The sequence below is a fragment of the Strigops habroptila genome, chromosome 6 (genome assembly GCF_004027225.2).
Source record: "Strigops habroptila isolate Jane chromosome 6, bStrHab1.2.pri, whole genome shotgun sequence".
NCBI lineage: Eukaryota > Metazoa > Chordata > Aves > Psittaciformes > Psittacidae > Strigops > Strigops habroptila.
In genome coordinates, this window is record NC_044282.2 from 16309993 (window position 1) to 16334931 (window position 24939).

Genomic DNA, 24939 nt, shown 5'->3' on the forward strand with positions numbered 1-24939 from the left:
CAAAAGATTTATCTGTAAAATTCACAGCAGTGCTCAGAGCTCCCGTGTTTTACCTGCACATTTACTTGCCACTTGCCCAGTGTGTATTTGCCTTGCTGCTTTGATCTGATACATCCTTTGTGCTGGTATCCATCACTCTTTGTGGCGGGATCAGTCCTCACCTATTTATTTTATAATAAGCACCTTTTATAAACACGTTTAGACTTAATCCGTTTCCTTCTGGAAAAAGAGAAACAATTACAATATAATTAGAGCACTTGGCTGTGTGCTTTTATTAAAAGGCAAAATGACTCCATTCAACAGAACAGCAGTACCAGCCGAGTTTATTGTGTAAGTCAAACATTTCATGGAAAGCTGTCAAGTTGGGTATGTTACTAATTTCAGTCATTACATATAGCCAAAAAATGTAATTGCCAAAACTGGCCATAGGTTACAAAACCGGACTTCCCTCTCCCACTTTTATTTTTTAATCTTTGGGAAAGGGTTTTTTTTTCTACAAGCTCTTAGCAGAAAGGGCACTTAAAATTTGCCAGATTAATGTAATGTCATGTCTTGTGTGCTCCTGTCAAATTCAGGGCAGATAAAATCTACAAGGATACTTAATTAAAAAAGAATGCGATCTCTGTTTTATAAATCATTGCTGCCAGCCACCCCCGAAACGTGCAGCGTGGAAACGGCCTCGCGTTAAAAGGGTGCAAGGAAAGAGCATAAACTCCTTAAGCTTGGATGTGAGTTACACCAACTCCCTCAATTAACTTTTTCTAAAGGGTAGGTTAAGCCTGGAACGACACCAAACACACACCAGTCTCTCCTCCTGGGCAGTCCGGAAACCCACGCTAACGTTACATAAAGGCGGGCACCGCTGCCGCGGGTGCCTCCAGCCTGCCGCGGCGCCTCTGCCCGCGCCGGGGACCCGCAGGGCCGGGCCGGTGCCCGCGCTGGGGCCGCGGCCGAGTGCCGGGACGCGTTTGCGGCACCCCCGCGCGCGGTCCGCCTGGCGCATGGCACGGCCCCGCGGGGCGGGATGCGCTCACGGGCTCCGCAGCCAGCTCCGGCCGCGGCGGGGGCTTCGGAGCCGCCGGGCAGCCCCTCCGCTCGCCCGGACGGGCGGAGCCCGCCGCTGCCTCGGGGTGCCGCGGCTGGGCTGAGCGGGCGGCACGGCTGCACACGTACACGCACGCACGGCCGCGGGGCTGAGGGACGGCAGCGAGACGCGAGTGGGTCGGCGGACAACGGCCATTTGCCCCATGCCGCGGGGCGGGTGCAGGGGACGGCGGCGGTGCGGGGCCGCGCGGCCACCACGTGTTCGCCGCCTCCCGTCCCCTTCCACGGCCACGGCCACGCGGCGCTGCCCGCGCGCCGACACGGCCGTGTCGCGTCCCGGCGTCCCGCGCGAGCACCCGCTCCCACGCCCCCCCACCCCCCGCGCGCACGTGCGCGGCCCGCCCGCGGCGCCCGTGTACGGGTGCCCGCGCCGCGGCCACGCGTAGACCGCAGCCGGCTGAGAGCCCACCGGCCCCGCGAGGCCGGGGCCGCGCTTCCACGCAGCGGCTGCCTTGCGTCGGGCACGCCCCGGCCCCGTCCCGGTCCCCGTCACGCGCGGTCGCGCCCCCGAGCCGTGGCCCCGCGGGCGTTGCGGGTCGGGAGCGCGCCTTCTTGCGGGGAGGCGTGGAGCGGGGGAAGCGGCGCCCGGCGGCGGGGCTGCCCGCTTGGCGCCGAGTGGGCGGGGGCGCGCGGGGTCTCCAGTGGGAACCGCGCGTTCCCTGAGGCGGCGGCGGAGACGGCGAAGGGGTGGGGATGGGGGGGGGGGGGGAAGAGCGGCCTGCTCCTCCCCCCTCCCCTCCCGCCTCTGCCCCTGCCCCGGGGCGGCGGGTGGCGCTGGCCGCGGCGGGTCGGGGCTCAGTGTCCTTGTGCGGAAATGACACACGGTCCCGTCACGTCACGCGAGAGCGCAGCGCGCGGACCCTCGCACACAAAGAGCGGGGGGGGAGACGCGGGCACCAGCGGCGGCCGCTCCAGCCGCCCCCGCCGTCCCGGGGCTCCCGTGCCCACGCGCGGAGCTGAGGTAAGTCCCGCTGCCGCCGCTCGCCGCCCGTGCCGCGCGGGAGGGACGCCGCTCCGCGCAGCCCCCGGCGGGGAGCGCCGCCCCGGCGGGTAGGGCAGGAACGGGGAGAGGGGCCGCGCCGGCGAGCGGGGGAGCGGGAGTGCGCGCGGGGCCGGCCCCTCCCCCCCGCGGCCAGGGCTCGGGGCCCCGCCGCCGCTCTCCCCCCCCCGCCGCGGGGCACGGGGGGCTCTTTGTTCGTGGCTTGGAACGGTGCTAAAGCGCTGCGGCGCGGGGCACGCGCGCCCGGCCCGGTGCCTCCGTCTGCGGAGTGCGGAGGGGGGGGAGGGAAGGAGAAGGAGCGGGGAGAGTGGAACGGTCACGCCGCCGTCACCTCCAGCCTCACCTTATCCCCTCCTCCCCCCCGCTCCCCCCGCACGCCGGCCACATAGATCCGCCCGGGCAGGGTTCGGACCGGAAGCACCAACCGCTGCCGCCGCCGCCGCCGCCTCGGGCTCGTGGGTCTGACCGCGGAAGCGGCCCCGGCCGCCGCGTGCGGGGCGCGCGGGGCGTCCTCACCGCAGCCCCCGCCTCCGGGCGGGGCCACGCCGCCGCGCTGCTCCCACGTGGCGCCCGCCGCCGCCACCGCCCCTCCGCGGGGAGTCCCGGCCGCGCGGGGGGAGCCGCGGCCGCGCGGGGTTCCCCCCGCCCTCCCGGTGCCGCGTCCCGCCGGGGCGCCGCGCGGGAGCCCGTGAAGCAAAGATGGGGCCGGGGTTTGGGGTCTGGCTTGGGAAAAATGGTGGCAGAAGCGTCAAGCGGGTGGATGGATGATCCCGGGGTAATGCACGCCGGCTCTGGGTGGGTGGTGCGCTGAGGGGACCGGAGAAGGCCACCGCGGGGGAATTGCCCGATGCCTTTGCCCGGATTGCCCGCTGCCTCTACCCTACTTTGCCCTGCGGTATGTCCACACAGCCTTTTGTAAATAGAAGGGAACAAACTCTGAAGCAGCAGAATGTGAGCCGGCGGCAGGCCAGCAGCCATGTGACAGCTTCCACATAGCGTTGACGCAGTCCCAGAGCTTTTTGGATTGAAGTGCCGGGAGAGTTTGTCGCTGCCACCTATAAAAACAGTGTATGCCCGACCCTTGGGGCAGAAACGTTTAAACAGGGGAAGAAAAACCTTTTCCCTGCTTCTGGCTGATACCTGCTATTCAGATTATTAACCTACTTGAATGATTACGTTTAATAAAACAAAAAGTTGCCGTTATATGTTGATACATTTCTCTCCTGCTAAATCAGACTCAGCAGTGGGCCAACTACACTTTTTATCTTTGCTAAGTATTTTCATAGCTTAGATAAGTCTGGTAGATAAAAATAAAGCAAAGTTGAATGCATTTTGGAAGAGGTTTTAAGTTGTCTGCATGAAGTTCACATGGAACAGTATTTTAAAATAAAAGCAAAGAATGAGAGGAGAGAGAATGAAGCATTGAGGGAAACACAATGGTTCTAATAGACATGGGGAAGCACCTGATTGAAGAGAAGCCAAATTGGTGCATTAATGCTGGAAATAAACTAGGTTAGTGTTTTGCTGATCACTGCAAGATTAAATTGGTGTTTGATAAAGTACAGGGGACAGGTTGAGAAAACTTCTGTGTTGGGCAACTTGTGGGAAAACTGAGAGGAGTGATTTTTTTCTTTATTTAAACTGCATCTGCAGATGTAACTAAAATTAAATAAAAAAAGACCCAAATTGAGAACATGCCCTGTAAGTCCTATTGGCAAAGAGCCCTCCTTGCAGGCTGGCTTCAGAGGAGGCTTGAGGCTTCCTGTCCTCCTCCACAGGGCAGCAAAGGAGGTTTTCAAACTATGTTAAGTATAGGGATTTTATTGTCCATAAGAGTACATCTGCTTCCAACAACATCTGCTGGTGCTTTTAAAAATATACTTTTTTCATAGTTTTAGAACTTGTTCTACATGTATTTATAGTCCCAACATGATTATAATGTTGGAATACTCTTTTCTAAGGTATTTAATGTTTCAAGCATCGGTACTGGGTATCAAGAATAAATTTTACTCAAAACCTCCGCTTTTGCCTTCAGCAGCACCATACCATCTCAAAACTGATAGAATAGAAAGCTTCTGCTTTTGGTATTCTTCGTATTGTCTGCTTGCATTTTGCTCATTGTTTAGTCACCTGAGGCAACACTCATTTCAGTTTCTTTAAGATGAGTAGTCAATTTGAAAGAAATCTTTCTTCTTAATAAAGGTGGTTTCAGGTATCAGACTTCTTCATCCCGCTGCCTTTTCACAGAAGTTCTCCAGCCTTTTCAAAGTTTTTGCTCTGAAAAGTCACAAGTTGTAAGGAAGCCTGACTGAAGATAGACAAAGTGCAGTCAGGTCTACAAATCAAACAATACAGATTTCCTCTTCTTTCCCCAACTTCTGTCTGTTACAGTAGTTTCAGGTGTAATTTGTAACATTAGCAGGTAATGTTTCAGGCAGCATACTGGCGGTGACCCTTTCTAGTTATTTGCTTATTCTGAACATCATACTGATGAGTGTGGTGATGAGATTTTCAGCAATGGAAGGATACTTAAATAGGAAATAAGAATGAGAATGCAGAGAAGTCCGGGGGGAAAAGAAATACATTCTTTTGGGTTTTGTTTTGTGGTTTGTTCTTTGTTTTGGGTTGTTGGTTTTTTTTTTTTTTTGAGAAGGCCTTCTCAAAATTCTGTAATATTTAAAGTCAAATCACTGGCCTGTGGAACTGTACAGAAGGCAAACATTGCCTCCACGAAATAAAATTTACAGCACGATTTTGGAATGGTACTTATGTGTAATTCAGTTGAATTTAATGTGAGTTGCATTGGTTTTTTACAAGTCAGAGGAATCAAATGTACCCCGAGGATAATTGCAATATTGAAATTACTGAGGCCAGTGCTACAGCTAGGAAGTAAAAGAGGCAGATTACTTGGCTCTCAGAGCAGAACCCAGAACTCGCAGTTCTCTAGGTTTGCTTCTGCAGCCCAGCAGGAGAGTTTTCCAAGAGACAGCCTGGAAAGCAACACACATGCTGAGCAGGAGGCAGCTCCTGGGCAGCTTGAGCAGTGGCGCGTGCCTTCCGTCCTGTCTCCTCCTGGGACTGCAGGGCTGGGTGTTGGGAATGGGTGTGTGCTCTTGATATTTCACAGCATTACACAGGAATTGTTCTTCTAAAACATCATAAGGGATGGTATTTCACGCTGTCGCTGGGTGGTTAGAGAGCAGCCCTCTGCTCACCTGTGTGGGACAGAGCTGCTTCCACCTATGTTTCCAGCTACCTACCCCAGCTTTTGAGTCTGTGGGGTTCTTCCCTTGGGACACATCAGTCACTTTCTGTGTTTTACCCAGTGCATGTTTCATATGAAATACAGACAGATTCGGTGAGAGGGAGCAGGACCACAGACACTTGACTGTCCAGTGAGTATCTAGCTACTAGAGTGATTAATCATTGTCCCTTACTGAGGATGAATACACGTACAGTAGTTTTGGTGGGCTCTGGGTAAACCGCACTCTTAACTACATAGCATAATACCATTGCAATGTTGTGGTAAAGTCCTGTAACAGGAACGTATGTGTAGGAGGAGGTGCTACTTTGGCTGTGAAACAGCGGTTCAGTGTTCAGATCTTTGCAAAATTTAGCCAATGTTAGCTCCTTCAAATATCAGCTTTTTTGGTATTCCCACCATTTAACTTTACTAGGTTACCTGTGCTTTAAGAGGAGTGTTGTATCTTTCACTGCGTGATTGTATCTTTCACTGCATGGTTGTATCTTTCACTGCATGATAGTAGAAAGGAAATTGAGTAGCTTATATCCACCTAGGCTACTAAACATGTATTTAACATTACTAGCAAACGCAGGTATCTTAACTTCTGACCAAAATGTAAGGAACATTTCCTCTCTTCCTAAGCAAATGACACTGGAGTAGAATACTTCTCATTGAAGCCTCTGAGTTTTATATATGAAGCAACGTACCACCACCATGAGGCTTTAAAAGGAATAAACATCTCATGGTATACAATATATAAACTCCTCTATTTCTAAAAACATTCTTATAGTCAATAATGAAGAATTAGAGACATTCCTTCCCACCTACATGAAGATGCTATAATATTTAGTGGGATGGTGTGCCTTTAAGAAGGAGCATCTACACATTTACTATGCGTTGATGAGCTGAACAGTACAATGTTATGCAAGCATTTAAATTATGAATAGCAAACTTGTGTAAAACTGATAACAGGCATTCTTATTAGAGTATATTAGTTAAGACAATTATTCACTTACATTTGTTATTAACAAGTTTTACGAAGTCAGAATTGCTTTCCACATACAGCATGTGTGCACTTCTATACTTTTCTACACAGTTTTTGCGCTACTTTTTTTTTTGTTTGTTTTCAGAACTCGTTACATTAGATATGGGAGTTTGAAGAGTAAAGAGTTACTTTTTTTTTACTTATGAATAGCAGAACAACAGTATTTTTTTCTAGTGGACTTTTCTGGTTTTGGGGGTTTTTTTTGTTTTTTTTTTTTTAAGTCAGAATTTGATCCATCAGGCTTTCTTTCAGAATGATTATGGCTGCAGCAAACTGCCTTGATATTACATTGTCAGTAAGATCTTTTCTCTTTGCATTATGCTTTTACAGTGGTCGCAATCATAAGACGGGTAGGGAAAGTATCCTCCAGAGCCAACACATGAGTAACTGTTAGGTGGTAAATAGGAGAAGAATGCACATTATGGAATGATTTAACTTAAGCTTATGATTCAATTCTGTTTTATATACCAATAAGTAGGTGCTTTTAAATAGCATTATGCATGATACTAGATGATATGAGGCTGAAATGCATTTAGAGTATGATTTGCAATTTGCTCCCTTACTCATAAAATCTTTTGTACCTAAGTGCTTTAAATCCTTAAAGCTTCAATGCATATTTTGGTTAGGCTTGTTTCCAATGAACGGATCACATTTTTTGCTCTATTTGCAAAAGCATCATGATGCACTAAATGCCCTCATTTTTAAGGTATTCTTCCATGCTTTGGAACTCACAGCATTGTGCTGTGCACTGGTTTTCCCTGCTAGCCATGGGTTATGCCATTTCCGTGTTGAATGTTGTTACCAAAATGGTACAGAGATACAATTAAGCATCATAACCTGCTAAGTCCTTTGAAGAGAGGTCCGTGTCTAATGATACCAATGAAATAGGGAGCATTAAGTCCTTTCATTGAGTTGTGTCGTTCATCATCTAATCAGATGAGAAGAAGGGAGAGCAGGATCTATGGGAAAGGGGATTCGGCCAATAGTGACAGCCAAGGTGGGCTGGGACCCCCTCTTCTTTCCCTGCCCCCTTGTGCTCTGGCCCACAGCTCTGCTTCCCACTTGCCCTCCAGTGTGCCATAGCCAGATGGTTAGATTGCTCTTCCAGGTTTTGGGGCCCTGAATTCTTGCCTCTGCTGTAAAATCGAGAGCAGGAAAGGAAGGAAAAAAAAGGAGAAAGTAAACAAAACAAACAAACAAACCAACCCAAATACACACACACAAAAACCCACCACCAAAAAAACACACCAGGTTTTCTGGCTCCCAAATACCCCTTTAAGCACTGTGCCATTGGTAAGTGAAATACCCTACACTTATTTATGACTGTCCTCTATTAGAGTGCCAAAGTATTGAGCATGTTCTGAAAACGCCTGTTGAATCTTAGCCAGCAGGCCAGATGCAGAGGAGCTTCTCCTAGTGCAGCCGTTCCAGCAGGGCTCAAAAGGTTTTGCACATGCAGTCCATCAGAAACTTGGTATCTACAATCTATAACCACTTATAAGTTTAACTGATAGCTGAGTGGGATGTCCGGGTCTTGCTGCAAATCACAAGATCACAAATCAAACACACTTAGCTTGGTGTCTAGAGTTTCATTGTAATGAGATTCAACTTATTAGAAGTAGCTTAACTAGAAATAGGAGGACACAGTACCGTATATGACATCAGTTCTCTGCAAATAAGGTCATTGTGCATTAGTTTAAAAAGAATAGTATCCTTGTTTACATAATTAGAAATCTAAGTATTTTTATGTACTTCTCTTGGAAGAACAAAGCTCTAAGCACCTTAAGAAAACCATCCTTTTTGGTTCATCTTTCTTAACTGTTTCAGAAGTGTCAGGGTGTTTGGGTGAGTCTGAAGGGCTGAGCTCAAAGGAGTGTTTGTTCTCCTAAGTGAACGCTGGCATCACACAGGCTGTGTTGCGTGACGCCTAGCAATGGCTCACACAGGTATCCATACCGTACCAGCACTAGTAGCTATCTAGGCAGTTTAGATGGGAAGGTGAGTACATGCTGATACGTAAGCATGGTGTTGATTTCTGTGACATGAATTATGTAGAAGTTAAAAACTACATACTGTTTTCAAGACGACTGTTCTCAGTAGATGAAATGTAGGCAGTAAAATCTAGTGAGTTACTGTTGTGTTCTGAGGATGGGGTCTGTTTACCTCTTCTTCCTTGATTGGTGAATTCGTCCAAGTGCTAGACATCTTACTGCTTATCCTACATTAGGTAGGTTTAGGTAATGATTGTACTAGAATGCCATTAATCAAAGGCTCAGTCTCTTGAAATAAAAATCAGAGTACTAGCTATTTGTTTCAGGGGTGTAGGATCCGTAATAAGGGTTACAAGAGTTATACTTTCTGAGTTTTACCCATGTTCTAGTGCAAGCATAGAGAAACAGTGTGTTCATTTGCTGACTTTAGGTCTGTTTTGTTAGGTGTTTCTGACCTGTTCACACATTTTTTGGAATTTAACTTTACGTAGAAGATAGAAACCAAAGAACCCAGAGAAAATCGCTATAAAATAACTTGGTTCACAGGCTAAAATATTTACAAGCAAAATCCTAAAACTTGAGGTTCAAGTTTTATGTTCATATTTTGTGAAGCACCATATTTTTGGTCAGTTCAGGTGGAAATACTGGTGCTTAGGCTGTAGCTCCAGTCAACTTCATTAGGATCAAGGTCTGGCTATCGACCTAGCTGCTGTTGTAGGTGTTTGGTATGTTTTGGAATACTTCTTCCAGATTCTTTTTCACCAAAAACCAGGATGTACTGCAGTATCCATCTGTATCTCAGCAAGATAAAGCTGCCAAGGCTGGTTGCTCTGTCAGTCGTGGCTGCAGACCTGTGCTTCCAGCTTCAGCACAGGGTGTTCATGCCTTCCCAGAACTAGCTAACTGCTGTCCTGTAGATAGCATTGGGTCAGTATTAGGCTGATAGATATATGTATCTTCTGTTTTGAAAAGAGACATATAAGAGAAGAATGTAATGTGTTTGTGTACTCAACATGACAAGGAACAGCTGTCAGGTATTTGCTTTACCGGACCTATTTCTTACTTGATTTGCACTTATTTTGTCCCAAGTTCTTTTAGCTCATTTTTGCTTTGTTTATTCTCACAATCCAGCCCAGAATGCTACCTCAAAACAGATTTTGACACTGCTGCCTCTTCTACAGAGGCAATAACTATTATTCATAAGTACTGTTTCATTGCAATCAGTATTTTAAAGAATCTGAAATGTTTTATTTATAGTGGACTTTAAACAATCAACAGAATTATTGTTGACCTTACATAGGCATACATGCATGGACATGCTCATACAAGCACACGGGCTTTTCCCCTTCCCGTAGGTGAGTCCGTTGCTACCCAAATTTGAAGCAAGATGGTGGTGTAAATAGATGATAGGTGAAGTTTCATGAAATGGTTGAACCAAGCTAGTAGCTTGTTGGTATGAGAGAGATGATTGGTTTTAATTCCTCCTTTCTGTCCCAAACTTCATGCATATTCCTTACCTGGGGCCAGTTACTTGCCTTACCCTTTACCTATCTGAATTAGCAGAAAAATAACCTGGAAAAGAAAGAAGTGAATTCTTTTCTGTCAGTTTATCAGGATGGAAGAGCTCACTGAAGGTTAAGGTCGGCACCCATGCTTGACTGAGGGAGCAGATAGGACTATGAGGCAGGAAATCAGAGGGGTAGTTGAATCCTGTCTCTTGTCAGAAGCTGCTACATGTGCTTCATTTTCTCACAATACTCAAGTTCTTAAAAATCTGACTAAGACAGGAAACCTGATGGAGAGAGATGTTACTAGGACTCCCAAAAATGAAAAGGTTGGACCTCATGCTTTGTTTGGCACCAAAGAGTTCAAAAATTGTCTTTAAACTGGAGAGACATGGATTTGATGGATGGACCAGGCGGTGGATAAGGAGTTGGATGATCACACTCAAAGAGTTGCGGTCAATGGCTCGATGTCCAAGTGGAGACCAGTGACAAGTGGTGTTCCTCAGGGGTTGGTATTGGGACCAGTGCTGTTTAACATCTTTGTCAGTGACATGGATGGTGGGACTGGTGCACCTTCAGCAAGTTTGCCAGTGACACCAAGCTGTGTGGTTTGGTTGATAACGCTGGAGTGAAGGGATGCCATCCAGAGGGACCTTGACACGCTTGAGACGTGGGCCAGTGTGAACCTCCTGAAGTTCAACAAGGCCAAGTGCAAGGTCCTGCAGCTGGGTCAGGGCAATCCCAAGCACAAAGACAGGCTGGACAGAGGATGGATTGAGAGCAGCCCTGCGGAGAAGGACTTGGGGGTGTTGGTCAACAAGAAACTGAACATGATCCAGCAATGTGAGTCTGCAGCCCAGAAAGTCAACCATGTCCTGGGCTGCATCAGAGGAAGTGTTGCCAGCAGGTCAAGGGAGGTGATTCTCCCCCTCTGCTCTTGTGAAACCCCACCTGGAGCACTGTGTCCAGCTCTGGGGCCACCAACATAAGAAGGATGTGGACCTGCTGGAGCAAGTCCAGAGGAGGGCCACAAGATGATCAGAGGGCTGGAGCACCTTCTCTTATGAAGACAGTCTTTCTAGGCTTCATTGATTCTGATGCTGGTTTTGACTATTCCAGTTTGCTTGTATTCTCCCAGAGGATTTCTTCTAAAGCATTTTTCTTATTTGAATAGCAGTAATAGCTGGAGTTAGAAAGAAAATATAATTCTCTATAGCCTCTCCTAAATATTTTGTGTCATTCCATCTGCCACTACCTTTATAGTCTTCCCTTCTGGCTCTGTGTTTATCATCTTCTAGTGTTTTGCTCTGGTAGAGCAGTCTAGGATTATCTGGAAAACCGTTTTGATTTCCATTACAGAATGTTCTGTAGTGGAACAGATTGATGTACTGTCACCTCTGGCCCTCAAAACGACTCTTGTCACGCTTCTTGAGCACTGGCACATGTTGGTCTTGTACCACATCGCTCAGAGCTAAGCCGAGTGCAGCCTGGAAAACTGTAAGATCTAGGCACTGAAAATCAATTTATGACTATATGAGCAATTAGTACTATGTGCTTTTCTTAAGGTCCACTGTAGCTTTTTGATGGTGCTGTATGAAGTACACTGTTTTAGGGTTTTTCTTAAAGAGCTGTAGTGGCTGTGTCTAAATTCCTAAGTCCTGTTGAGTTAGTAAGACTTGATATTAACCCTCACTAGTGTGTATCAGGTGGTTTAGAAGTTGGTGTGGGTGACTTAGGTTCATATTGTTATGTCTCTACAGGAGTTTGCGGAACTTTAAGTGATGTGATTATAGTACTGTCAATTTGGCATAATTTATATGTGGATCAATTAATAAATGCAAGTCGTGAAAGAGGGAATTATGGTCATTAAAAGAAGTAGCTATCTAAGGGATTTGTAGCAGCTGTACTTCCAACTGAGAGAGACTTTCTGGTGACGTGATGATGAAGTCAATCTCTTGTTATCCTCTTGAGGATGCCCTTTACAAGGCTGTATTTAGGGGCCATGTTGAAGACCAGGACATCGAAGGGTATTTTGGCTTCTACAGTGGCCTGATATGAGCTGGTATTATAACTCCATGCATCTTTTATTTCAGTCTGTGTGCAGTATGCATTGTAGTGCAGTTGTACAAAATCTTATCCAGAATGTGACCTCATACTTACCATTAACAGCCATCAGTTGCTGAAGAAGAAAAATTCGTAGCTGCACAGTATTAAAGTGTTTACAGAGCTTTTAACAGTATTTTGGAAAAAAAAAAAATAATAAAAATTTCTGTTCAAAAGAGAGGTAGAGACTTTTAAAAGCTCCAGACCAGAGTCTGTGTCTTTCTTCCCTCATCTTTCTTCTAAATTTCATTGTAATTCTCACCCCTGGGCTGTACGTATACTTTTGATTGATTGGTTTTATTCACTTCAGTCAGAGAGAAGCCTGTCTTAATTTTAGACCTTGGCTAAAAGATAGGCAGGAAGAGGAACGCAACTGTGGAAAATGTAAAGTAATAATATTCTGGGGCCAAGTAAACCTAATGCTGTGTGTAGATGAACATGAGCAGTGGGTGACAGTTTACCAGTCACCAGCTTGCCAACTGAGTGTCAGTTTGCATCTGTAACGGTCAGTGGGATCTGATTGAGTTGTTTGCTTTGTGGATCTCCAAAAGATTTGGGATATCTTTTAGGAACATGTTCACAGATTGAGGTTTGCCCCCAGGTAACTTGCAAGATTAGTTTTCCGTGAAACAGAAGTACAGCTGAGTTCTTCGTGTGAAAAGTAATGCTAAAATCATGCTAGAATAATACATATATTTGTTTTTCCTTACAAAAAACATTCCTACGTTATTTAGAGACTAACATAAAAAAAGGAGTTACTGTACATCTGCAGATGGCTCTGCTTGAATTGATGCAATCCATACCAAAAGATCAAAGATTTTTAAAAGAAAACTGCAGCATGTGTATTACAGTTTATGATGAGTTTTCCTTCTGTGATGACTTTGGGTCACCTACAGTGACAATATAAAAACATTTGACTGTAATAAGAAGTAGTGACTTGGTACAGGATGGAGAGTTTAATGCAGTTAACTTCCATTTATATACTGCCAAGATACTTTATACAGAACATGGCTTTTGTTTTTCTACATAGCAGAAAAAGACACATAGTTTTAAATACTTTCCTAGCTGTCATATGCTGTCTGCAGTATTGTTTGCGTGTAGGCAGGTCTATAGATGGCCATGAAATTTACTGAAAATTATTACAAACGTGGAAATTATCTGTGGGCTGTTAATGCCCAATGGCTCTAGATTAGGAATAATTATAAAAGCAGATGTAGATATTTCCAGATGACAAAAGATGCTGATACTTCTTTTTGTTTTGCTCTTTAGTGAGATAGAAGATGAATTCAGCTGACATTACTGATGATGATGAAGGTAAAATACTACATTTTGTGTAACGTATAATCAGGCAAAAATACTTGTTGAATTAAACCCTTTGTAACCTGATAAAAAATGTGCTTGGATCAAGACAAATTATGTTAATGGTTTTTAAAAAGCTATCTAAAATACACCATTATCTTTATTACTCATTGTATTTTCTGCTCTACATCCTTCACCCTCTTCCAAATAAATCTTCCTACTGTAACATTGTTCATACTTTAGACTCTTTGGGGAAGAAACTATTATTTACTGGACAACTGAATGCTTCCTAGCATAATAAAAACTTGACTTTTGAGTGGCCTCAGCATACACTTGTCATACAAGTCATAAAAAGTAATGATGTCCTTCAAAACACATTTTCATAAAAAGAAACAAAACCTGAAAGATTGTATTATGGGTGTCGTGGTTTTCTGGAGAGAGTGCTTTATCTTTCTAAACCTTCTTTTTTATCCAGTAAAAATTCCTAAAAATAATGTTGTGAAAGTAGAAACAGAAAATGAAGATGAAGCTCTAGACTGCTCAGTATCATCCAGATCTGCTGAGAAGCACTCGTTGGATGGCACGGTTACTTTCCTGCAGGATTCCAACAAACGGAAGCAGACCTCACTTGGTTGTGATGGAAGCCAGCAAGATGTCTTACCCAGCGTGAAGAAAAGACGCTTTACACAAGAGGTGACTTCTCTATACGTGATTCTGTGATTTTTCTGCTCATATTTTATAGGCTAAATTTGTTGCTGCTATAAGCAAAATGCCAGTCATTTAACAAGGCTTGCATTAGTAATGAGTTTGAGGCAAATATGGCTAATCTTAACCCAGTTTGCACATATTACTTGTCTAGGTATTTCTTTAAATAATGTGGGAGCAATTATATATATGAAATACAGTTACAGGTTAATTCATTCATATGAAGTATATATTTTTTGTTTGTCAGAGAATGTAGGAGCAGGTAGTGGTTTGGATTAATTGACTGTGACTCTGATTATAGTCCCTCTCATGTCACACAGCCCTTCAGCTGGATCCTCAGTGATGGAATCAGGGCTGTAATTCTTCCTTCTGTGACACAGATTTCAATGTCAGTGAGACAAGTATAAATTTGTGTATTATTTGAAAGATAAACATGCAGGGATGCAGAAGACTTCAGCATATCAAGAACAGAATGTATTACAACTTCGAGTACAGCATCCGACTTAGGACACTCCAGGTGTTTGTCTAGGCAGTGAAGGAGAAGCTCAGTCTCTTCCATTATCCTGTTCTAGTGTTTCACCTCTCTAGCAATTGGAGATTTTCATAAATCTTTACTGAACCTGAGCAAGTTTCTTTTTGTCCTTGTTCTTTTCAGTAGGGAGAGCAGTGATCATCTCTTCCTAGAAAAGTCTTCTGCACATGGGGAAATTGATGAGGTGTTGTCCTCCCTCAGCCCTTCCATTCCAAGACTAAAATTCTGGGGTTTCAGCTCTTCTTCAGGACTCACCTTACATTTTTGTTGTTCTCTTTGAGATTCCTGAAAGGGTAATGTCCAGTGCTGGGTAGTCACATCTCTTCTAACACCCTCTAGAGCAGTGTAATGACCTCCTGTTTCTCACACTCAGCACTTTATTAAAATAACCTAGATTCAAATTCATCCTCTTTTGAATAACTTCAGACAGGCCCTGGGTTATATTTAGTTTGTGACCTACTCTAATTCATGTACCCTTTTCTGCTGTTCTGCTACCTAGGCAGTTGTTGCGTGTTGTATTTGCGCGTTTCATTTCTCCTTTCTAGCCATAGCTCTTCGTATTTCTTTTTCTTGACTGTCATCTCTCTGACTTCTGGGGCCTGCTTTTTTCCCTGAATGCCTGTGGTAGGTAGGTTTTAATCATATTGCACAGTTTCTTTCTTTTCCTTTCTCTTTTTCTTTTTATAAATGTTTTACATGCATTCAAATTCTTAAAAAAAAGCTTCAGAATGGTCTCTGAACTGTGCTTGGGTTGCATTTTACTATTTGCCTTTAATAAATTTTTAAATTTAATTTGAAATTAATTAGAACTTTGGACTTGATAATATCAGAAAGCCACCCAGTAACGAGGAAAACTTGAGTGACCTCAAAGAACCAGCATGTTTAGTTAAATAACCAACCAGAAATAGTCCTCAATCCTAACTACATTTTTAAAGTTAATTACTTTTCTGGTACCAATATGTTGGTTTAGTTGATGATTTCTTTAACTATTTCTGATTAAACAGAGGACGAAATGTTAATTATTTTTGAGAATATTGTGCTTTGTAGTATATTTTTACTACAAATCACATAGGCATCTATGTGTAGTATAAACAGAGCCACACTACTTATGTTATATAACTGTACTGTTGGGCTGCTGATTGTGTTACTAAATTACTTACTTTCAGAAGACATTTCCCTTTTATTTTTTAATTCTGATTGTCATTGCATAACCAGAAATTCATTTTCTCTAGTTCTTTTTTTTTTAAGTGTCAGAGATTTAAAGAAGTTACATAAGTTTATTTACAGGACATTTTCAAGTTCTTGTGTGTTTGATAGAACCTTTTTAAATGTTTCTTGCTCATGTGTTTATTATTCGTTACTCACATGCTAGAATATTATGCTCTGTATTCTTGCAGGTGTTTAGACTTTGTTTATTAAGCATAATAAACAAACTGCTGGACTTTAGCACTGAACAGAGCAATAACTAAACAACTTTTAAAACTTGGCTTTAGGAGTCCAAGAGATAATGTGGGAGACTATTTCGCAATTACTTGTATTGGTCCATGTTTACCAAAATACTGCATTTTGCAAATGCTCAAAGAATGCATATAATATAAAAACGTGCTATGCAAATGTGGTATAAAAAGCAGCACTATCTTTTGTAGATTGAATCTCATAGGCAATATCTTGCTTATTTTTTTGATGGTACTTTAAAACTGATCATCTTAAATGGGTGTAGTATTATGTGAAATGCATTGATGTTTAAAGATCAGTGTAATGGATTTTAAAATGGGTTTTAATTATTACATACTACTTTAATTGGAGAATTTATGAAAAGCCATGTATTTATGCTGTGGATAGTGCTGTTCCCAGATGGAAACTGTATAAAGACGAGATACTTAAAAGCAAAAGGAAAGAAATCAAGAATGTATCTGAAACAAAAAATCCTTAAATATAGGCCCAAATGTGTTGTCAACCATTAGTCAAACAGTGACTATGTGTTTCTGAAATGCAGATAACCAAATCTGTCCTGCAAGAAGATCCATACACTCTGAGCTGCATTAGTGAAAGCACAGAAGTTCAGCTGCCATCACAGCAGAGATCTGCTGTAGTTCTTAGCATGAACACGTCTCCTCCTCCAGAGCAATGCATCCAAAATTGATAACGCAAGCTTCCACAGTAGTCACTTCAAAGTGCAATAAGATAAATGAAGACAATGAATTTGTGCTGTTTAATACACATTCTAATATTGCCTGACCTGGCTCTGTGTGAGGTGTGCATTAATAGAAGTTACTCCCACATTGCCAAGTTTTATTACATAAATAGTTAGGGAAAAGGTACAGCAGGAGTTCTGGTGAAAACTGACAGGCAACTGGTGGCCTGTGGCAAGCTATTTAGTAGAGAGGGAATTGAATGAATCGTACTCCATATGTAAAGGAATATTTGTAATATTCTCTATAAACAGGAATGTTAATGGTAGAGCTAGCTATTTAGGTAGCAGATCGCACTGTATGCATAAGAAATGTATTCTCCGGAATTGCAGTTTTGTTTTGTTCTTTTGATCTAAAATGGTAAAAGAAATTTGTAATTCAGCGTAGGTGTCTGACTGGGCAGCAGAAGTATGTTTATTGTCAGTGGAGATTTTAATGACCAGCTTTCAGGTGATGTCTGTTTGGGAGAGCTCTGTTGCCATCTGGAAATATCTCTGTTTCTCCACTGACAAGTATAGATGGTGTATGACTTCAGACCCAACATAGGACCCTATAGTTAGGTGGGAGCAATGTGGATCTCAGTTTGCTCACAATTCATTCTCTTGTGTTCTGGTATTTTACAAGTCACAAAGAGCTGATTTAGTTAGGACATATCATACCACTTGCTGGGGTAAAAGTCACCCTTTAATAGCTGGTGGTGTTACAGGACTCTGGTTCCTTGCTGTCCTCCTAGCAGGTGTGCTATATGAGTGGGGCTGGAAGAACAGTCTTCTGAATGGGATCTGTATGTCAGGTGTAAGCCCACCATGGCTAGGGATTCTGCAAATATCTGTGAAATATATTGCCTTTGCATTAATGCTTTAATTTTGTCATCTGTCTATCCACACAGCTTTGGATGTGAAAAACGTGAGGTTTCACATATAGGGTTGTATGATGTGAATGAGAGCAGAACTTGGAAACACAACTTCAATTTAATTAAATCTGCTAGTTTCTAAATTTGGAGTGGAAACCAGCTTGTTCTTTCTGAGCCTTTTTTGAATATACATTGCATTAGAAATTAAAAAGTAATTAGATGCAGTTTGTCACTGCAGTAAGCAGATGCCAACTGTGAGTGCACGTAGGGATCCCATCAATTTCATGAGCGTTACAGTTCTGTTTTTTCAGAGGGAACTTTAATTCAAGTTCCCCACTGTAGGATGTAGCAGGGTCTTCATTAGAATTACAAATTGCCTGTGGCTCTCAGGTCAGACCTCAAGTCTGTGTTTCGTTTCTTTCAATACTTAAATGCAAATTCTGTGGGTTTTTATCTAATTAATGTTCTGTGGAACAAGCCAAGCAAAATGTTTCGGAACAGTCTTCTCTAAAATCTGTGAGTGTTTTCTCATGTTTGAATTCTGTATGTTGGATTTTGATTCTGTTGTATCTACTTAGCTTCTATTTGCAATATCCATGTGTTTGCAAAAAAAACCAACCCACCCAAGCCCTGCATATTTGCTGTGGGTTGGTGAAAATGCTTGCTTCCAATTTCAAGCAATGTGGAAGAGTTAAAAATTATTGAAAACAGTAATTCCTTTAAAGATCATTACTGGGTTTTTATAGAAATAATTTAGAAAATTAGAAACCCATGAGTCTAAACTTCCTGCCTTTCAGAAATAAATAAATCTTGGGCTTCCCTTTTTAAAAAGGCAATACCAAGGTACTTTTCACTTTGTTTTTAAGTGTTTATTATTTAAATTGAATAATTTTTATTTTTGTTTTTAAATTACAGTTCACTTTAGAAAGAAAAGAAGCATAATTTTGGTATCTTACAGCCTTTGCGGTATTTTCAAAAGCTAACCTAAAGAGAGTGCTGGAACGTTAAATGCAGTTGTTGGAGGCAGTGGCAAGGTCACAAGACCAGGAGTCAGAAAATCTAGATTCTATTCTTGGCTCTGTTGCTGACTTGTTGCCACCCTAATTCTTTACAGCCCAAGATCCTCATATACAAGGTGAAGCATAATGATACTTGATTTGTGAGAGCAGTTAGAGCTCTGGAGGTTAAGAGTACTAAGGGTTATTACTGCGTTTCTATTCCATGGAGAAAACCATGAGCTAAACCAAACAAACAGAACCGCCGAAATAATACTTTACTGTCTTCTTAATTTTTTTTATATAATGAATTTATTAATTCTGATGTATTTAACACAGCTAAGTCCTCTGGAGAAAATTTGACTTTGCATATGTATGTAACATATTTATAGCTAATATTTTTAAGGCGGTCTTACTAATACAATATTTATTCATTTAAAGGGTCCCCTTTCAAACTTGAAAAACAGAGATACTGGCTCACCCACTCAGGTAAATGCAGAGCAGCCGAACAAGAATAAGAATTCTAATGTAACGTGGCTCTGTGAAGAAGAATCTTTCAGTGACATAACCACTCCATCTTACAAAAAACCTCTCTATGGCATCTCACACAAAATCACGGAGAAGAAGAACCCAGCAGGAGCAGAGCAGTTTGCTTCTTATGAGCTGTTTGAGAAAATCAACCCCAGCAGTCCCTTGCCTCTTCGGACTTTGAATGACCAACGCAAAAGGGACTCGGCTGCAGCCGTTGCTGTAACAGCAGCCACCACAGATTCTGACCCAAATATATATTCTTTGATACAGAAGATGTTCTACACGCTTAACACCCTCAATACCAATATGACTCAGCTTCACAGTAAAGTTGACCTGTTGTCTCTGGAGGTTAGCAGAATTAAAAAGCAAGTCAGCCCAGCAGAGTCTGTTGCAGACTTCAAGCCCCCCCCCGAGTACCAGCTGACTTCTGCGGAGCTCAAACAAATCATGGATCAGAGCACATCAGGTGGAGACCTCGCTTGCCGGCTGCTAGTGCAGCTCTTCCCAGAGCTTTTCAGTGACGATGAGTTCAGCAGAAGCTGCAGTGCATGTGGCTTTCTCAACAAAAGGAAACTTGAATCTCTTCATCTGCAGCTGATCCGAAACTATGTGGAAGTTTGTTATCCTTCTGTGAAGAATACAGCTGTGTGGCAGGTGGAATGTTTGCCTCAAGTCAATGATTTTTTCAATAGATTTTGGGCTCAAAGGGAAATGGAAAACAGTCAGCAGAATGTGCAATCGTCCAGTTTTTATGAGACTGAGCAAGTCGAATCCTCTCATTTTATTGATGATAAAGAGCAGGATGAAGCTTTGTCCTTGGACAGGAGTAGTGCCATTGCCTCAGATTACATGCTGGATGCTCAGGATCTCAATGAATTTTTAGATGAAGCTTCTTCTCCAGGGGAATTTTCTGTTTTCTTGTTACATCGATTGTTTCCAGAACTCTTTGACCACAGAAAATTAGCTGAAAGGTACAGCTGCTTTGGAGACTCTGGAAGACAACTGCTGGATCCTCATCGGCTTCAAATAATCCGTAGGTACACTGAAATTTACTTTCCAGATGTACAAGAAGAAGAAGCCTGGTTGCAGCAATGTGTTCAGCGAATAAATGATGAGCTTGAAAACACATATATGGATGGAAGTGAATGTGATCAGATGAGGGACGACTATTATGATTCTTCTAGTTTACCAGATGATGTATCAATCATAAAAGTGGAAGACAGTTTTGAATATGAAAAACCAGGCAGACGCTCAAAAAAAATTTGGCTTGTACCCATAGACTTTGACAAACTTGACTTTCCCCCTCCTGATTTTGATGTCCCTGTCCCGGATTACCTGTTGAACAAAGAACAGATTAAAAGCATATATGAAAGCAGTCTTTCCATAGGCAACTTTGCCTCTCGATTGCTTGTTCTCTTATTTCCTGAACTGTTTACCCATGAAAACTTACGGAAGCAATACAACTGTAGTGGATCTTTAGGCAAGAAACAGCTCGACCCCACTAGAATTAAATTAATTCGACATTATGTGCAGATACTGTACCCCAGAGCAAAGAATGACAGAGTGTGGACATTGGAGTTTGTTGGGAAGCTTGATGAGAGATGTCGACGAAGAGACACGGAGCAAAGGCGCTCATACCAACAGCAGCGGAGAATCCATGTGCCAGGGCCTGACAGGAGGGAATTTCTCAGCTATGTAATAAACCCCGAGAGGTTTCGAGAAGAATTTGAAGGGCCGCCGCTGCCACCAGAAAGAAGCAGCAAGGATTTTTGCAAGATACCACTTGATGAACTCGTTGTTCCAAATCCAGACTTCCCTGTGCCTTCTCTGTATTTGCTGTCTGATAAGGAGGTAAGAGAGATAGTGCAGCAGAGCCTGTCGGTCGGCAACTTTGCTGCCAGGCTTCTTGTAAGACTCTTTCCCGAACTCTTTACTCCAGAGAATCTCAGGCTGCAGTACAACCATTCAGGTGCTTGTAACAAAAAACAGCTCGATCCTATCAGACTGAGACTGATCCGTCATTACGTGGAGGCAGTTTACCCTGTGGAGAAAATGGAAGAAGTATGGCATTATGAATGTATACCGAGCATTGATGAAAGATGCCGGCGTCCTAACAGAAAAAAGTGTGATATACTGAAAAAAGCAAAGAAAACAAAAAAAGTGTCAGATTCTTTAAATTCCTAAGACTTTGACCACTAAATTATTGTCAGGATTATGCTTTGGTTTAGACTGAGGGGCCTGTCAGGAGCTGAGGGTGATCAGCATCTCGGACAGTCAGGCACTAAGTTTGTTGCTTTTTAATGTGTGTGTTGCATCTATGTGGGCACTGCAGCAGTGGGAAGTGGCTTACTACATTTGTACATGGGTAAAGACCATAAGTCATTGACGATAGAGCTATCAATGACTCGCTAAGAGCATGATTTTCACTGGTGCATGTGTTGAAACTGTATTACTCCACTCCCCATTTCTGCATCTTCTGTTTTTTATCACTTTGTAATAAGAAACAATATTTTTTTTAAATCGTCGTGCTCTTCAGGGGCAGTTTTTCATTGTACCCTTCTAAACAAGTCTTGTAACTTTATTCAGAGTATGAAATTTAAACTTAATTTAAATTTGAAAGTGCCATGTTCACTGGAAATCATTGGAATATTAGCCTTTCCTTCTGCAGTAATTGCATCTTCACATTTGTTTTGTTCTTGATGATACTGAGATATTGAAAATAATAAAACCATGTCAAAGAGTGGGTCAGAATGGTGTCATTTGTGTTTTTGGCCATTACCCAGGTTTTGTTTCTAAACCCAAGAATTAATTGTTGAAAAACTGAGATGTGAGCACAGACACAATGTGAATTTTTGGTTGACTTTTTTTTTAATCTTGACATGACAAGCTTGATCCTGCCCCCGTGAGTTCTTCTTTGGTTTTGTCCAGTGTCACTGCTGGTGTGATTGAGGATGGCTTGTCTGAATAAAGCTTGTCAGAACAGACCCAAGCGTGTACCCATGGAATGTCTTGCCATCACCTGCTTGCCACTGTGTTTGTGAAATAGCAAAGACAGCGGCAACAGCAAAAAGACCTGAAACAAGAATTTGGAAAAACTTTAGACCTTACTCACTATCAAAATCATGATTCCAAAGGTTTCCAGTGTTCGTATTGAATTGCAGATATAAAAAGTATGTGCAAAGATGGGTTTTGTGATGAAATTCAGTGTTTCAGGATCCCCTCTTGTGAGCTGTGGTAATGTAATTCATTCTTTGCGTGAACGCAGCAGTACCTGGATATTTCGGGTGTAGGAATATTGAATTCCCTCACTTTGCCAAATTGATTTAGTGTAATTAGTAGCTATTTGGAGGCATAACTGTGTATGTATAACTTAGGTTCATACAGTTAAGTTTACATTATTAATATATTAAAGTGTAACAAAGACCACCCTGTACCCAATGTGAATTTGCTGTATGACTTGTCACTGGAGAGTGCTGCTTTAAAACTAGTTTTCCTCTTCTTTTTTTTCCTCTCCGTTTTTTCCTTCTTTTAATACTGATAGAAATGGTGAGAGAGAGTCAAACGTGAATTTTTAAGACAGTAAAGACAGTGATCGCTTACTGACCATCGCTGGAACACCTTGGAGCAATTGTTGATGTTGTCTGTGGTCCTTTTTTGTTGTTTACTTAGATGGGTCATAGTATCAAATTTTAAGCCAGTTCCAGTGTAATTTTCTATTTTAGCATTTGTAAGAAAGTACAAAATATTTGATGTTTTTACTTTCAGATTTTTAGAATTGCCTGCTCTTAGAGTCGTATGGATCCCTTTCTTTTAAAAGCAAAACAAAACGTTTTTTCCTGATGGCAAGAACTAGTAAAAGTCTTATGTTAAACCGGGAGTAAATCATAATAGTTAGTAGCATTTGCTTGTTTTCCCCATATGCTAGCAACATTCTCAAAGAATGTATGAAGAAAATCATGAATGTACTAAATAATACACTGATACTGTTTATATCCATATAAATGTTTCCTGTTGGTTTAAATAATAGCAGACCATGCACACGATGGATATCAAAGCAAAAATGGCTATAATATAATGAAAACATTTTACCAAAGATAAAGAAACAATACCACAATGTCTGCATCTTTCATTTTAGTGCATAAATTTAGCAAATTGAATGTATCAGAAACCAAGACTTTCTCTTGTAATTGTATGCTACCTAGCACCTCTGTGAATTTTTTTACATGCACTTTTATGGGAGATAAAGTAATTGCAGAAAATATTAACAACTGCTTAATCTGTTGTTGTGAAGAGCTGGCCAGAAGGTAAGAAATGCATTTTCTTATCTTAGTGTCATACATGTTTCACCACTTAGTGATGTTGAAGCTCCCAGAAGAATTTGATCTACATTAAGCTTTTCTACAATTGACAGATGTTCCTAGCTAGCATGCAAATTTGAGATATACTGGCTTTTACTGTAGATGCTGACATCAAGTAAAAAATTCAGTCCATTCATATTATCTAAGTAGTGAAAAAACAATTTTCACCTTTTAAAATTACATTTTTGGAAGTGGGTATAGAAAGATTTTAATTGTGTTTTTCCTCTTAACTTCTGTCTAATTGTTGTGTACATTCCTTTTTTCTCACTCTTCACAACCCTTTCATGATTTGTTTGATTGTATGTTTTATAACTGGTATCAAGAAAATACAGACATATGAATAGTGACGTAGTTCACTAATGAAAGCTATTTCGGTGCATCTGAAGTACAGCCACTTCATCCAGTCGGTCAGTCTTGTAAATAAATTAAAGGTATATTATTTTCATACAAGAGGAATGTTGTCTGGTGATTGCTTGAGTACAAGCAGGATGTTTTTCTTAGAAAGTTCTAAGACTATCCTATCCTCAGACTAAGGTCTGAGATAACCTCAGCTTTTTGGACAATACATAAATGAAAATACCCTGGTTTGCTGCAGCCATTTAAAAAACATTTTTCTGTCTTTCAGACTTTTTTTGTTTAAGAGAATAAACTTGTCATTTTGAAAGTGAGGCTATCATAGGAAGATTGCTAGATATTGAAGTGTTCGGAACATATGTAGCCATGCGCACGCTGACTTGCTATGGATGACTATTACTTTCCACCTACCAGGTCAGTAAACCCTGTTAAGGTGAATATCAATTGTCTCTACCTACTTATAGTTTAAATATATCAGCTTTGGGTAAGCATTGAATAGCTGACTTCTAATAGCTTTCTAAAAGAAACGGTGTAATATATCTTAACTGTGTATTTTTTGTCTTGCCCATTTCCCACAAATTAAAAACTTACTTAGAAGCTCTGAAAAAGATGCAAAACAGCATATCAAAAGGAAGATCAAGTATGCATCACTTTATTGCCTGTTAACTGCATTCAGCTGTCAGAATCAACGGGTGTGCAAATGAGAAAAATCTTTACTTGAAGTCAGCCACTTTGTTATGCTGATGTATTACAACCACCAAAGTGTTTCATGTTCTAGGAAATGTTTGTGACTGGGTTTTTTCTTATCTTCAAGATGCATTTAATTTATTTGTAGATTTTTATTTTTTTTTTTTTTGAAGCTGTCATTTGTTTCTTTTCAACTATTGTTTGGTATTTATGTTGTGTTGTAGCAGTGAAAAACTGAGAATTCTGTGCTTGACGCTCTGTGAAGGCACACCAGGTCTAATTTCATGCTGGAAGGGGATAATATGAATTCTACAGCCCCCAAAAGCACAGAAAATAATATTCAGGTTTTAGTCATAATTTATTTTTATTCAGATTTTGGTTTTGCTGATTAAAGGGGTGTGAAACAGCTGGAAAAATCAGTGTCTGAAGCTTGCCTGTACT

General features: G+C 42.1%; 1 protein-coding gene across 1 annotated transcript; it reads left to right on the forward strand.

Annotated features, from left to right (window-relative positions):
* Positions 1–1652: 1652 nt before the first annotated feature.
* On the forward strand, positions 1653–23909 carry BEND3 (BEN domain containing 3). Its single transcript, XM_030490549.1, has 4 exons — positions 1653–2065; positions 13262–13306; positions 13767–13984; positions 19010–23909. The coding sequence occupies exons 2-4, from the start codon at positions 13273–13275 to the stop codon at positions 21281–21283; spliced, it is 2526 nt and encodes an 841-aa protein (XP_030346409.1). The 5' UTR covers positions 1653–2065; positions 13262–13272; the 3' UTR covers positions 21284–23909.
* The last annotated feature ends 1030 nt before the right edge of the window (positions 23910–24939 follow it).

What these genes read in the sequence shown, in the direction of transcription:
- BEND3 (XM_030490549.1), top strand. Translation starts at nt 13,273, where the DNA reads ATGAATTCAGCTGACATTACTGATGATGATGAAG. An exon ending in CATTACTGATGATGATGAAG is followed by an intron (nt 13,307 to 13,766) that starts GTAAAATACTAC and finishes TTTTTTATCCAG; the next exon opens with TAAAAATTCCTAAAAATAAT. An exon ending in AAAGACGCTTTACACAAGAG is followed by an intron (nt 13,985 to 19,009) that starts GTGACTTCTCTA and finishes ATTCATTTAAAG; the next exon opens with GGTCCCCTTTCAAACTTGAA.